Raw genomic sequence first — 13450 nt, 5'->3', positions numbered from 1 at the left:
TGGAGCACAGTACGCCCTCCTGCCCGGAAGCAAGATATCATTGAATACGCGGTCTCAAGTAGCCATGATATCGAGTACCTGAATGGTTAAGCTACATTCAAAGCTTTACCGAGCCTACCATCATCCGCTCCAGCTTTCTTGTATTGACCATGCTACGCTCAATTTCCTTGACGTTGCTTGCGCCGATAAATGCCATGTTTGTCTGCAACTCGTTCCTAAGTATTTGTATCATGCGTCTGATACCGTGCTCAGCGTATCCGCCAGACATGCTGTACAACACTGGTCTTCCAATACCGACGGCAGTTGCACCTAGTGCTAGTGCCTTGATGATATCCGTGCCTCGTCTAATCCCACCATCGACAAAGACCTGCATATGTTTGCCCAAGATATGGGGAGCATATTGATCGATTTCGAGGAGTGTCAGAAGTGGAGGCTGCGCGGTATCTTGAGATCTGCCTCCATGATTGGAAAGGACGATCCCATCGACTTTGTGGTGGAAAGCGGAAACGGCGTCCTCGACTGACTGGATACCTTTGATGACTATTGGCAATCTGGTAGATTTCCGTAGCCAGTCGATCATGTTCCAGTCTAGGTCAGCATTGATGAACCCGGTATTGGCCTTTGCAATACCAATGCTTTGTGGTGTCTCGACAATTTCCTCCAACTTCTCCTCTATCTGCCCGATTGTCAGCGAATCTCGGCCGCACTTGAAGAAGTCAGACGTACGTCCACTACTGATTTGGACCTTTCATCCCGTTCACGATTGCCGACAACAGGAGAGTCAACGGTAAGCCATATCGCTGATACGCCAGCTCTCTCGACTCTTTTGATGAACGTCTTTGACTTTTCCAGGTCCTTGTCTGCATACAGTTGCCAGAAAATAACCTGATCCTGGGCAATCCGTGCACCCATGATATCTTCGATCGGCATACTGGACACAGTATTGACTACCTGTATACAGCCTTACTTTCCAGCAGCTGCAGCAATGGCACATTCACCCGATGGATGCACCAATTTGGCGAGTCCGACAGGCGAAGTGTATATAGGTAGGGTAGAGTGGTAGCCGAGGATGTTGGTACTGCAGTCGACTCGTCCGACTTTTCGTAGTATCCGACCACGTAAGAAGACCTTTTGATAAGCTGTTGAATTCTCTCTCATGCTGATCTCGTCGTCAGCTCCCGAAGAGACATAGGCCCATGCAGTTGGCGTCATAGTCTGGAGGTCAGCCTAAAGTGGATGTTGCTTCGAAATCGCCAACGAACCTTCTCTGCTACTTTTTCGAAGTCATCGACACTGATCATAGAGCTCAACGGCGGGCTTTTCTTGACTTCCAATACTGGATCCGGCTTTTTGTCCATCTTCGGTAGTATGCTTAAGACGTCTATCGTCCCCATTTTTGCATCGGATCCGAGAGTCTCCTGGACGAGTTCAGCATTGTGGAAGAGCTCATACTCGTCAGAAGCATCTGTTCCAGCAACGTTTAGGATCAAATTCGCGCCGCCTGGATGTTGTTCGAGAAAATTGGTGGCATCCCAGACCTCGCCGTGGATAGCAAGCCAGCAAGATTGTCGACTGTTATGCTTCACGAGCTCTGCGCCCTCTACTATCGCCATGTTGTTTGAGTAGGAACATGTTTTCAATTGACCATCGTGATCACCATTACTATGCACAATGGTTGTTTCAAAGACAACCAAGATCTTCGGAGGATCGTGGGGGTCACAATTGTCGCCCCGCATCACCCCGCGTTTGTCGGCCTTTGATACCCACCAAGGTCTTTCCTCATCACACCTCTTGGTCTTCGATGAATTCTTGTTGATGCATCTGATCTCGGATGAAAAGAACATTACTGAGCAGAGATGTCGACACCAGGAAAAGAGATCAAGGTGCTGCTCTTTGGTTTGGGAGCGTGAGGACCTCTAAGATTATTTTCACAGAAGCAATTGGCTAAAACCGTACAGCATTGGAGGCTTCTATGCATTCATCCTCGGGCGCAACAGAAATGTATCTCTCAGCGTAGTAGCGAGGTCCAACTATCAACAAGTCAAAGACAATGGTCTACAAATCGAAAGTGCCACCCACGGTAACCACAGAGTCAACTTGTCTGGAGTATACAAAACGCCAGAAGAAATCACATCGCCTTTCGACTACATCGTCTGCACCCACAAAGCAGTAAACCCATCAAAAATACCTCCACTCTTCAAATCTGCAGTAAATGAATCAACAACCTTCGTCATCATCCAGAATGGCGTTGGCAACGAAGAACCCTTCCGTACCACTTTCCCTCAAAACACAATCATCAGCTGCGTAACATGGGTAGGAGCAACCCAAAAATCACCTGGAGTTATCGCACATCTACAATCCGAAGATATGCAAATGGGTCTATTCCCCAACGCCAACGTCCCTCAAGATCTCGAGCAGAGCAGACTAGACACTTTTGCTACACTACTCAGAACCGGCGGCACAAGGTTCCAAGTCGAGGAAGATATCCAAATCAAGCGCTGGGAAAAGGTCACTTGGAATGCAGCCTGGAACTCCATCACCACACTCACAGATGTCAATACACAAGACTGGCTCGCATCGACTCCCCAAGCAATGGAAATCACCAAACGTTTGATGCACGAAGTGATAGATGTAGCTAATCGATGTAACGTCCCTGTCGAACACAAACTAGCAGATGCTTTGGTGGATAAGATATTGGGCATGCCGGGCATATATTCGAGCATGCATACTGACATGAAAGAAGGCAAGCCTCTGGAGGTGGACGTCATCTTGGGGTATCCCATGCAGAAAGCAGTCGAGTTCGGTATGGATGTGCCGGTGCTGAGTACCATTTATGCTCTGGTGACCGCCGTGAACGGGAGGTTGAGCAAACTTTAGTCTAGACGCAAATAAACATCCCACGCACCACGATATGTGATCAGAAATAGAGGTGAATAATGCGGCAACGCATACATGAAACTTGTATGAGTGGAGAGAAGGTCTAGTCTATCGAGTCTATACTCCCCGGAAGCGAAAAGAGAAAGAAATAACAGAAATAATTCAATCGAAACTTGAAACCTATCCCCAACCTGCTCTGAAGCGCGCGATGTTCCCAAACACCTTGCCCCGTGCATAACAAAAATATCCCTTTCCCCATGCTAATAATACTAATTAATCGTCGTCATGAAACTGGTAAAATTCAATCCGCTCTTGCTCTCAGCATACGCAACCGGGCGTCCTCGTGGGCGTGAAGTTGAGTTAGAGGAGTAAGGCCACTGGGAGCATAACTACCGGGAGTCACAGCGCCAGTGAGTGTCGCGTTGCTCGAGTGAGATCCAGGAGTGCTGATGCCGCTCCTCATATGGACAGCGCCAGGCCTTTGGGGAAGCTGCAGGGTAGGACTTGGTGGTCTGCTGGTTGCTTCCATGTAACTCGGTGGTCCGTCGGCGAAAGGCGTGAACGGTCCAGGCGTACGAACAGCAGCTCCGTAACTCGGGACTCTTGATAGAGTGCCCATGTCGAAGTCGTCCATGTGAGGCAGATCGTCGTGCGGATCCTCGCCATCTCCAGAGGCTCGGCGAGATTCTGGTACACTATGCGCAGGCGATTGATGCGGCGGAGAAGCATGGCCAGAATTTGACTGAGCGAAATGGGCAGCAAAGTAACTGCCAGTGTAGGCAGGAGTATTACCCCCTGATGGTGAATGATGGGCTACCGGTGCGGCGCGGATCTGTCGGCTTGACCCTTGATCTTGCAAGTTGGCGAGACGTGAGCGGAGTTGAGCGGGTACAAAGTGACTCTCGCCACCACCAGCAAGTGCAGCCATGGATTGCGAGTGATGCATATCAGCGATACCGCTCAGAGATTGTACGTTTTCTGAGGATCCGTTGCGGCTCTGAGCATAGAATGGTGTGGCTGATCCACTGGGAGCGCGACTCATGTATCCGCCGGTGTTGATGTCGTTGTATAGAGCGTCCAGTTGGTGTCTTCCGTACTCGGGCGGGGCGTTCAACGCGACTTCTTGTTGATTCAATTCGGCATCGGTCATGGTTCTTGCGGCAACTTGGACCTCATTCGAGTCGTCGACTGGCAGGTTAGGGGAGATGAATAGCTTGACAGGAAGACGGCAAACAAGCTGAGAGACGTGGCCTTCGGGATTGTGAATGTTGACCATCAGCTTGAAACGATGGGTGATGTTGATGTTGTGCGAATCGACGTCTTGCCTGCATTGCTTGAGAGACTTGGGCAGCTCCAGAGTTGCCTTGAAGACGTATTTCTCATCTTCCATGATGGGATTGTCGGCGCTCTCGTCAGCAAAAGTGACACGCGAGTTCTCAGGGAACTCCATTTCAGCTTTTGCAACGTCCGACTCATCGACCTTGCATCTGTCACCACGCTGGTCTGGTACCTCGGCAGATTGTATTCTCTTGGTGACGGCCTCTATCAGCCTCATTTCAATCTTGCCGAGCTTGACACCCTTTCGAATAGGTGACAGTTCGACGTCTGCAACGATAGATGTACCGAAGACGACGGCGTCGGTGGGGATGGAAATGCTGTAGCTGAGCTTGTTTGCCCAAATGTCGGCGTTGGTCTGTTCGAGGCCAAGTCAGCAAGCTTGTTGCAGCGGTCAAATGTGAGATGCATACCCTTGAGCGAGTTGTTTCCATCTGTTCGGGACCCAGGGTTCTCACAATGCGGATGTGCTGAGTGGTGGTGATGTCCTTTGCGTTCCAACCGGGCCTCGAGACACTTGCGTGCAAGTAGTAGACGATGTAGGTGCTGTTCATGCCTTCGATGCTCTCGGGCATGCTAGGGTCGAGAGTGTATTCAAAGGGCCACTCTATCGTCCCCGAGTTGATCTTGTGCGTGCCAGATGTGCCCAGAGCACGTTCCTCGCGCCAAAAGGTCTTTTTGTCCGACACTTCACCTGCCGCCATGCCGCCCATGTAGAACCATCTGCGTACATGTAAGCATACGCACTTCGCACGACGTTGTCAGAAGAGTGACTCACGAGATTCGTCGCTTGCCCTCAAGCCAGATTTTGACGTTCTTGATGCTCATGGCATCCGGAGTAGTCAATCTGACCACACCGTTCAGCTTGATAGTCTGGGCTTCATGCTGGTCTCCGTGGAAGACGATGAAGCGGTTGTTTGGACTATTAGGACCGTCAGCGCTTTGAAAGCTTCAAATCGAGGCGGGCCGCAGGTACATGATCTCAAGCACAGGCTTGGCTCGAGGGGTATGCACCATGGCGACGGTGGGGTGCTGAGGTGTCTGTCGCGAGTGCGCGAGCAATCAGATTGGACAATGAGCAGAGTCGGGACTTCGCGACACAGCAGTTCGGATGGTAGAGGATGCAAAGGAGAGTATGAGGCGCAAACGTGGAAAATGCCAAAAACGAAAGCTTGATCTCGAATGACGTTTCTCAAACAACCAAAGAAGCTCGTGCCCGATTGAGATAAAGATTCGTTGATGTCGGCGCGACACGGGAGACGCTCCTTTGACAAGAAGCCATGACTCCAGACATGCCCAATCACACCGGCCCCCTTCGGCTCCTGGGTCCTTCTGCCTGCCAACTTGACTGGCCAGATAGAAAAGTGCCCGGCCTGCCTGCGAGTGCACTGCTCACTTCGGGCTGCTGCAAAAAGCAAGTCATCCAGCGCCCAAGTCACGCAGCCATGCACATGCGAAGCCCATCATGATTAACGTCTACCATCACTGCTGCGGCTCTCCGCCGATCAAGGGTCCGGTCCCGCCTCGGTCCTATCGACAAAGAACCCTGGTTTTTTCTTGTTGGACAAAGAATCCTCGCTTTTTTTTGCGCCGCCAATTCTGTCTATCCCGCTGTTGGGATTCGAGACATCGTAATCTTTTGCTGCTGTGCAACGCTCTCAAAGCTTGACCGTCTTTCGACTATGGCGTGATGCCTAACGACTCATCGCCCCTGACCTTTGCATCAACCAGCCACAACACAGAGTCATGGAGAACCATTAGGGTTGTTCTTTTGAACAGTAGCCATGAAAATGTCTCTCTATTCTGTGTATGTCCATCCAACCGAGTCTTCTTATACATAGATACGAGAGACGATAACATTCGCTGACAGTGACCTATCACCTCAATAACAGCTGTTCGGAAGACATGAGTGCCTGGTCGATCCACAATATCTATATACAAATCTCACCCAGATCCCTATGGTTGAATTAAATAACGCTGTTGTCGGCATCGTAGGACTTGTGTCCGTTCTCTCCGGTTCCTTCCTTGGGCCTATCCCAAGTATGGATATGACCTGTGTATGGTGTCAGCCCAACGTGAAATCTCGCAGATTGTTTATAAAAGGCCCGATCGGCTTCGCGCGCGACGCATAACAGACGCGCAGTCGACATGTCCGTTGTGGGTCCCGAACATCCCAACACAGAGAAGCAACACTTACCATCTTTGCACGCTGTCATGATACAGTCCTCCTGAAACTCGAGCCAGCTCAACGGATGGTCGTCTATCTTTTTCGACTGCGGCCTCACCATCAGTACGGACGTCAAGAAGCGAGCTTTGCTTGTCACTCACCATGACGGGTGGGAGAATGGCTGTGCTTGCTTTGGTCCTGAAGCCGTGAACCACGTCTACACCATTTGCGGCGCCTCCTGCACTCTCGGAAATGGTCGAATGCGATCTGATACGACCAACAGTGGAATTGGTCTCTTTCCGAGTGATCGCATTAGAAGTCACACTGCCTCTGTGTTTGATCGACATCTGCGTAACGTGTATCAGTAGGTTGTATCGGAAACGGAAGCCGGAAATAGAACTCACTGCTCTCGGCCGGCCGAGCATGCCAACGGAAAAGTCCCAGAGTAAGAGCTTGCAATCTTCGCCAACACTACCGAATCGATAGTTGCGCTCGTCGCACCTCCAAGGATCGAACTTCACATCTGTGACCCAGCTACTGTGTCCCTGACAGCGCGCCACGAGTGTAGCATCTGCAAACGACCAGATGCTAACAATATCATCCTGGCCGCCGGTTAGGATGTATCGGCCATCGGGCGACCAGGTCACAGTGATCAAACCGCCGTAGTACGAGGTAAAGGCGTCCAGTAGCTGTTCCTTGAGGAAGTCGATGATACGCAGAGAACCATCTTCTGATACAACAGCAAGATGTCTGCCATCGGGGGAGAAGGATATACAGTTTATTTGCTGATTGTTGATTTTCCACACAGCGACGGGATTGGTCTTTTGATTACGCGACTGAACAGACTTTTTGATGACAAAAGATGCCGGACCAGATTGACCATCAGCATAGTCGGATGCTTCTTGCTCTGGAACAAAGGGAGCATCTTCCTTTTCCTTGTCATAGACGACCAAGGTACCATCCATATGAGCGGCCAAGAAGAGATTTTCACTGTTTGGCAACCACCAGATAGAGGAGACGGCAGAGGAATTGATGACACCATTTTTATTGATACGGGCATACTTCTGAGAAACAGGCTCGTACCAGATAATGTCGGAGGAGGAGAAGCCTAAGATGACATCCAGGTGGGTGGTGCTTTTGGTGAAAGGGTTTACGTGGTGACACAGGGCATGAGCTTTTGTGAACAAGATTTTGGTGAGATTCTCAGTCTTCACGTCAGAGGAGAGATCTAGCCATTGGAGGGCTCTGTTGATATTGGAGAAAGCAAAGGTGCCCGAGGGGTTGCGCTCTTGGAGGCGCTTCTGGAGAGCTTCATGGGGGATGACCCTGGACACAAATGACGAGTTGCTCTTGACGATGTTGTTCTTGGGCTTGCGCCTCTTTGAGGGGTCCTTGGAGTCCTTGTTGGGGATAGGAGCAAGGGCAGGATTGTTGTCTCCAAAGACAGGAGCGGTAGACGAGTTGAAGAAGGAGGCCGAGTCGGTGGTGGGAGTGAGAGGGTAGTCCTGAGCAGTGGGTTGAGCAGCAGAGCGCTGACTGTTGGCAGTGACAGTACGGGCAAGAGAGTTATCGGGTAGCTTCTTGGGAGCGACTATGCACAGCGAGAGTCTAGTGCCTTGAGTTGGGGGAGCGATGGTGGTAGCGAGTGGGTTGCTGTTGGGCACGGGATTGTCCGAGGGGTGAGGCGGAGGCGTAGCTAGTAGGAGCTCGTCGCGCTGAACATAGGTACCCTCGCCAACGAGCAGCTGGTAGTCGGGGCCAGTATGGTTGGAGAGAGTGTTGTTAGTCTCGATGATGGTTCCCGGAGGGTAGCCTGTATACAGATTCCCACTTGGGTAGCGCGGTGGGGGCGGTAAGACACTGGCAAGCTGTCAGACATGATGACGAGATTGCTTACTGACACGTACAACATGGCGACCAGGCCGAGATTCCAGACAGAAGTGCAAGTCGCAAGTCGCGAACGCAGATGCAGATGCGCGCGACAGACCCAGGGACAGGCCGAGGGTGTGGGGAAGACGGCCGATCGCGGGGGAGATGTTCCGTCAATCTCTAGGTAGCTCCGGTCTTTTGTGAGGTACTAGTAGCTCTGTCAAGAATCAAAGATCCGGGCCATTCGGAGCCACCCAATCTACATCAGCATGGCGACAGTGCGCGTCTGTGTGTGCGGCGACGAAGGTACGGGCAAGTCCAGTCTGATCACATCGCTGGTCAAGGACGTCTTTGTCACCAACAAGATCCAGCCCGTTCTACCACCCATCTCAATTCCGCCTACGCTGGGTACGCCGCAGAGCGTCACAACAACCATCGTCGATACGTCTGCCCTTCCTCAGGAACGCGACAACCTGCGCAATGAACTCCGCAAGTCCAATGTCATCCTGCTCGTCTACTCGGACCACTATAGCTATGAGCGCGTCGCCCTCTTCTGGCTGCCCTACTTCCGTTCCCTGGGCGTCAATGTCCCCGTCGTCCTTACCGCCAACAAGGCCGACCTGTCCAAGAACATCTCCACCCAGCAGCTGGTAGACGAAGAGATGCTCCCCGTCATGCAAGAATTCAAGGAGATTGATTCCTGCATCCGCACCAGCGCTCGTGAGCACCACAACATCAACGAAGTCTTTTTCCTCTGCCAAAAGGCCGTCACCCACCCCATCGCCCCTATATACGACGCCAAAGAGTCTTCTCTCAAACCTGCCGCCATCTCTGCTCTCAAAACTGTCTTCTACCTGTGCGACAAGGACCAAGATGGCCTGCTCAACGACGCAGAGATCCTCGATTTCCAGCTCAAGTGTTTTGAGAAACCTCTATCTGATCAAGACCTCGCCAGCATCAAGCGCTCCGTCAATGCCAGCCAAGCTGGCATCGACATCGATGGCTTCATTCTTCTCAACAAAATGTTCGCCGAAAAAGGCCGCCACGAGACCATTTGGATCATCCTTCGCAAGTTTCAATATACAGACAGCCTGAGTCTCAAGGATACCTTCCTGCATCCCAAGTTCGACGTCGCCTCGTCTTCCTCTGCTGAACTAAGTCCGCAAGGCTACCGCTTCTTTGTCGATCTATTTCTCTTGCATGACAAGGACAACGATGGAGGCCTGAACGACTCTGAACTCGCCGCTTTATTTGCGCCCGCCCCTGGTCTCCCGCCATCTTGGATCGAGTCCGACTTTCCTTCCTGTACCGTCCGTAACGAGGCTGGTCACATTACTTTGCAAGGCTGGCTAGCACAATGGAGCATGACGACGTACGAGGAACCCAAAGTCACGCTGGAATACCTGGCATATCTCGGCTTCGAGAGCCCCCAACGTGGAGGCACGACCGCTGCATTGAAAGTCACCAAAGCCCGCAAGCGACGCAACAAGCCTGGCCGCGTAGAGCGCAACGTCTTTTTGTGCTATGTTATTGGTGCCGGTGGTAGCGGCAAGTCGAGCTTATTATCAGCCTTCCTCAACAGACCTTTCAGCACAACATATCACCCAACCATCAAGCCCGAAATTGCCGTCAACAGTGTCGAGCTGCCCGGCGGGAGACAATGCTATCTCATCCTGAAGGAACTTGGTGAACTGGAGCCTGCGGTGCTGGAGAACCAGGCCAAGCTTGAAGCCTGCGATCTTCTTTGTTATACTTACGATTCGAGTGACCCAGACAGTTTTGGATATATTGTCGAGATGCGCAAGAAGTACGCCCACCTCGAGAACTTGCCGGGAGTATACACAGCGTTGAAAGCAGATCAAGACAGAGCAGTCCAGAGGAGCGAGCTGCAGCCGGATACATACACGGAAGAGCTGCGGGTTCCAAAGCCGCTTCATGTGAGTGTAACCTGGGCATCCGTGTCGGAATTCTTTGTGCATCTTGCCGAAAGTGCGACGTTCCCATCGACGGCATTTCCTAAGAACGAGGAATCGGATGTGGATCGAACAAATTTGTACATTGGCATCGGAGCGGCAGTGTGTGCTGGGGCGGCTCTGGCCATCATGTGGAGGAAGAGCATAGCTGCGAGCAACTGAGAGAGCGAGTATACGAGCAATGAATGCATGGGTGGAGTTAGGCAGTGAATTTAGTTAGCATCAAGATACCCAACTCTGGAAGATTAGATATCGAATTCCAATGGAGGTTCCAATATTGTAAGACAACAGCAAAGACAAAGGCCGTGTGTAAGCGAGATGATGTTGACCAGGCGGGCAGTCTGGAGGTTGCAGTGTTTTGGCTCTTGTCAAGGACGGCGGCTTCTCAGATCCGAGCCGAGCGAGTGAACAGCGTTTGCCAAGGCCTTCTGTCAGGCCTCGAGTAGCGAAGAATAAACATGTCGGCTATGCTTGTTGCTGCTTATGTATTCCTATCCTACATCTCGGACGTGACTCTTTGTGTGTGATTCTGGCACCGAGTCTGATGTGACGGCCTCCATGTCGCGTGTATGACCGGTCTCCTGAAGTGTCTGGCTTCTCCCTCGACTGCCTCTTTTCCCCCTCGCCATGCAGGTGCGTATCATCAGATCAGACGACCCTTAGCAAACGACCATGCCCCAGGCTCACCCTGTGCAGGCCTCACACGATGCGCCGAACTACGTGCGCAGACACACGCCCCAAATCTCGATATCCGACGATGACCACCACGTCACAGAGGCCATCACGGCGGCTTACGGCAGCGACGACGACGATTACCTGACGCCCTCGAGCCGCAACTCGCGACCTCTCAGTTTCGTGGGCTCCGCTATAGAGGCCTATCAGCTTGGTCCTGCCTATCTCGATACGAAACGCAACTCACCGCCTCGATCTCCACTCCAGCAGACGGGCACCAACGAGAGGTTGCCTACCCCCGACACCACTGCGCGCAAGGGCAGCCACGGCTCCGAGAATCTTCCTCTGGAATCATCCTCTCCGCCGACCCTATCCAGAAAGTCTTCGTCGTCCGATACCGCAGTACAGCAATTCCCCCTGACCGACATTGACTCTCCTGCCGCCGTAGCTCAAGAGCTCAACAACCTGCAAGCCATTCGTCGCATGTCCATGAGCGTCGACAATGCAGATCCCGATCTTCCCACCTTTGGCGCGTCAGCTCCCACCTCCCCAGAGCCCAATGACGAAGATGAAGCCTCGCGCCTGTTTTGGGTCCCGGCCCGCCTACACCCCGAGCTCGCCCCCGTAGAATTCAAGACATTTGTCGAGGACCGTGTTGATCGCATAAGAAAGCGCTCCGTGTCTGGTGACTCGTTGATGCCTGGTGTGGAAAGGTCCAATTCCGGCAGTAGTCTCACGAGGAAGAAGAGCATGCTTTCACGCCAAATCGATTCCTCCAAGGGATATGAAGATGGTGCCGAACGCTTGCAACGGAAACGATCAGAGAAGGAACAATCGCTCACATTACCCACTTTCGAGAACCTGCAAGAGTTGGAAGGTCTGGTCAACAACGTCGATCTGGATTCTGCGAGGACCAGTCTTGACTCAGGTGTACAAATGGCCGATGCCCCGATTACGCCTGCTCCAGGACCTGCCCTCAAGCGTTCCACGAGGACGTATATGCGCAAGGATCGTGCTCCCTTCTCCAGACGAGCCCTCAGTCGCCAATCAGACAACACCAGACAGTCCGAGTCCGATGGTGAAGGAAGTCGGGCTCCTTCGCCCGCGCTTTCTATGCGCGAGCCTCCTACTCCAGGAATCAACCGTGTGCAGACCGAGCCTGCAGTGGCTCGTGATACCGCCACAGGAGCTGGCCGCCTCACCTCGGCTTCTTCAGAAGACCTGTCCCAACATAAGATAAAGCCTAGCCAAGCCAACACTAGCACTCCTCTCCAGAGCTCTATCCCTAACACCACTTTTCATTCCCGCATTGCTACAAATGGCCGGACTACCGCCCCCGTCCCTGGTGCTAGCAGTCCAATCCCGCAAATAGTCGAGACTCCCCCGACAGCCAACAGCTTCACCGTCCCAGAGCGCAAATCATCACATATACCACCCTCTGCCCCGCTACCGTCCCAGCAACATTCGACCCCTCCTTCTTCACATGGACTAACGCAACACCATGCCCCTCCTCCTCCTCCTCGTGCTCGTCCCAGTGCCAGAGGTGCTCATACCCGTCCGTCTCTTGTTCACTCCAATTCATCTCGCACTACCAAATCAACCCTGGAAGACATCTCTGCTCACCCCTCACCTCTGCCTGGTAGCGGCAACACGCGGACTGATGCTCTCACGATGGTGCCAACATACGAAGAGAAGAAGGTCGAGAAGAAAGACAGCCGCAAGACTAGCTGGAATTGGCTTCTTGGCAGCGAGGAGAAGGACAAGGAGAAGGAACGAAAGACTGAAGACAAGGAGCGCGAGAAGGAGGCAACCAAGAAGTCAAAGGCTGCTGCGAAACAAAATCCAAAAGCTGCGGAAAAGACTCGCCTGGATGTTCTGCAGTCGTCCATCGATGGCAATCCAACGGTGCCTAAAGGCCGAGAGTCACTGGTACTCGATCGTGAGAGTTTCAAGCTCGAAGAAGAGCGTAGAAAAGAGAGCACGCGAAAATCCTCAGATGGCAGAAAGGACAAGGACTCAGGTATTCTGTCTGCCATTTTCGGAGGTGGCAAGCGATCAAAAGAACAAAAGCATCAACACCAGCCACCGAAAGAGTCTCTGCGGGCGCCCTCTCCAGATCCTATCCCGAGAATTCTTAGACCGGACATTGATTACAACTGGACAAGATTCAGTATCCTGGAAGAACGGGCGATCTACAGAATGGCCCACATGAAGCTCGCCAATCCTAGGAGGCCGCTCCACAGCCAGGTGCTGCTCTCGAACTTCATGTACAGTTATCTCGCAAAAGTACAGATGTACCATCCTCAAAGCCAGGTTCCCGTCGCACAGAAGACAGCTCAGGCTAGACAGCAGCAACAGATGCAGCAACAACAACAACAACAACAACAACAACAACAACAACAACAACAGTCCCAGCAGCAGCAGCAAGACCAGATGCAACAGCAACATCACGACGCTGCTTCGGATGATAGGGTATGTCGAAACAGTGAATCGGCCATGGACCAACGACTAACACTTTCCTAGCAGCGTCAAGTAGATCACACATCTGCTGGTGCCG

The 13450-nt window shown here is 52.3% G+C and overlaps 7 protein-coding genes across 7 annotated transcripts; 3 read left to right on the top strand and 4 right to left on the bottom strand.

The window, feature by feature from the left end:
- Positions 1-97: 97 nt before the first annotated feature.
- Positions 98-1613, bottom strand: M436DRAFT_71994 (L-lactate dehydrogenase; the record flags this gene model as incomplete). Its single annotated transcript, XM_013573288.1, has 4 exons — positions 98-676; positions 727-931; positions 968-1215; positions 1263-1613. The coding sequence occupies 4 exons, from the start codon at positions 1611-1613 to the stop codon at positions 98-100; spliced, it is 1383 nt and encodes a 460-aa protein (XP_013428742.1).
- A 243-nt stretch (positions 1614-1856) lies between these two features.
- Positions 1857-2877, top strand: M436DRAFT_44237 (putative ketopantoate reductase family protein; the record flags this gene model as incomplete). The annotated part of the gene is made up of 2 exons (XM_013573101.1): positions 1857-1906; positions 1959-2877. 2 exons carry the CDS (start codon positions 1857-1859, stop codon positions 2875-2877), a joined length of 969 nt encoding a protein of 322 aa, XP_013428555.1.
- A 301-nt stretch (positions 2878-3178) lies between these two features.
- M436DRAFT_44029 (uncharacterized protein) lies at positions 3179-3805 on the bottom strand (the record flags this gene model as incomplete). Its single annotated transcript, XM_013573055.1, has 1 exon — positions 3179-3805. One exon carries the CDS (start codon positions 3803-3805, stop codon positions 3179-3181), a length of 627 nt encoding a protein of 208 aa, XP_013428509.1.
- Positions 3806-3823: 18 nt separating this feature from the next.
- Positions 3824-5229, bottom strand: M436DRAFT_26662 (uncharacterized protein; the record flags this gene model as incomplete). The annotated part of the gene is made up of 4 exons (XM_013572914.1): positions 3824-4570; positions 4626-4935; positions 4991-5134; positions 5189-5229. Coding segments are annotated over 4 exons (1242 nt in total), but the record flags the coding sequence as incomplete, so codon positions are not given.
- A 950-nt stretch (positions 5230-6179) lies between these two features.
- M436DRAFT_81000 (WD40 repeat-like protein) lies at positions 6180-8291 on the bottom strand (the record flags this gene model as incomplete). Its single annotated transcript, XM_013573369.1, has 5 exons — positions 6180-6265; positions 6410-6485; positions 6541-6726; positions 6784-8239; positions 8287-8291. 5 exons carry the CDS (start codon positions 8289-8291, stop codon positions 6180-6182), a joined length of 1809 nt encoding a protein of 602 aa, XP_013428823.1.
- Positions 8292-8517: 226 nt separating this feature from the next.
- On the top strand, positions 8518-10383 carry M436DRAFT_43463 (rho-like GTPase; the record flags this gene model as incomplete). The annotated part of the gene is made up of 1 exon (XM_013572943.1): positions 8518-10383. One exon carries the CDS (start codon positions 8518-8520, stop codon positions 10381-10383), a length of 1866 nt encoding a protein of 621 aa, XP_013428397.1.
- Positions 10384-10893: 510 nt separating this feature from the next.
- M436DRAFT_43544 (uncharacterized protein) lies at positions 10894-13416 on the top strand (the record flags this gene model as incomplete). Its single annotated transcript, XM_013572961.1, has 1 exon — positions 10894-13416. The coding sequence occupies one exon, from the start codon at positions 10894-10896 to the stop codon at positions 13414-13416; it is 2523 nt and encodes an 840-aa protein (XP_013428415.1).
- Between the last annotated feature and the right edge of the window lie 34 nt (positions 13417-13450).

The sequence above is a fragment of the Aureobasidium namibiae genome (assembly GCF_000721765.1).
Source record: "Aureobasidium namibiae CBS 147.97 unplaced genomic scaffold scaffold_6, whole genome shotgun sequence".
NCBI lineage: Eukaryota > Fungi > Ascomycota > Dothideomycetes > Dothideales > Saccotheciaceae > Aureobasidium > Aureobasidium namibiae.
The sequence above is the reverse complement of the archived record's forward strand: the minus strand, read 5'-3'. Positions and strand labels throughout refer to the sequence as shown.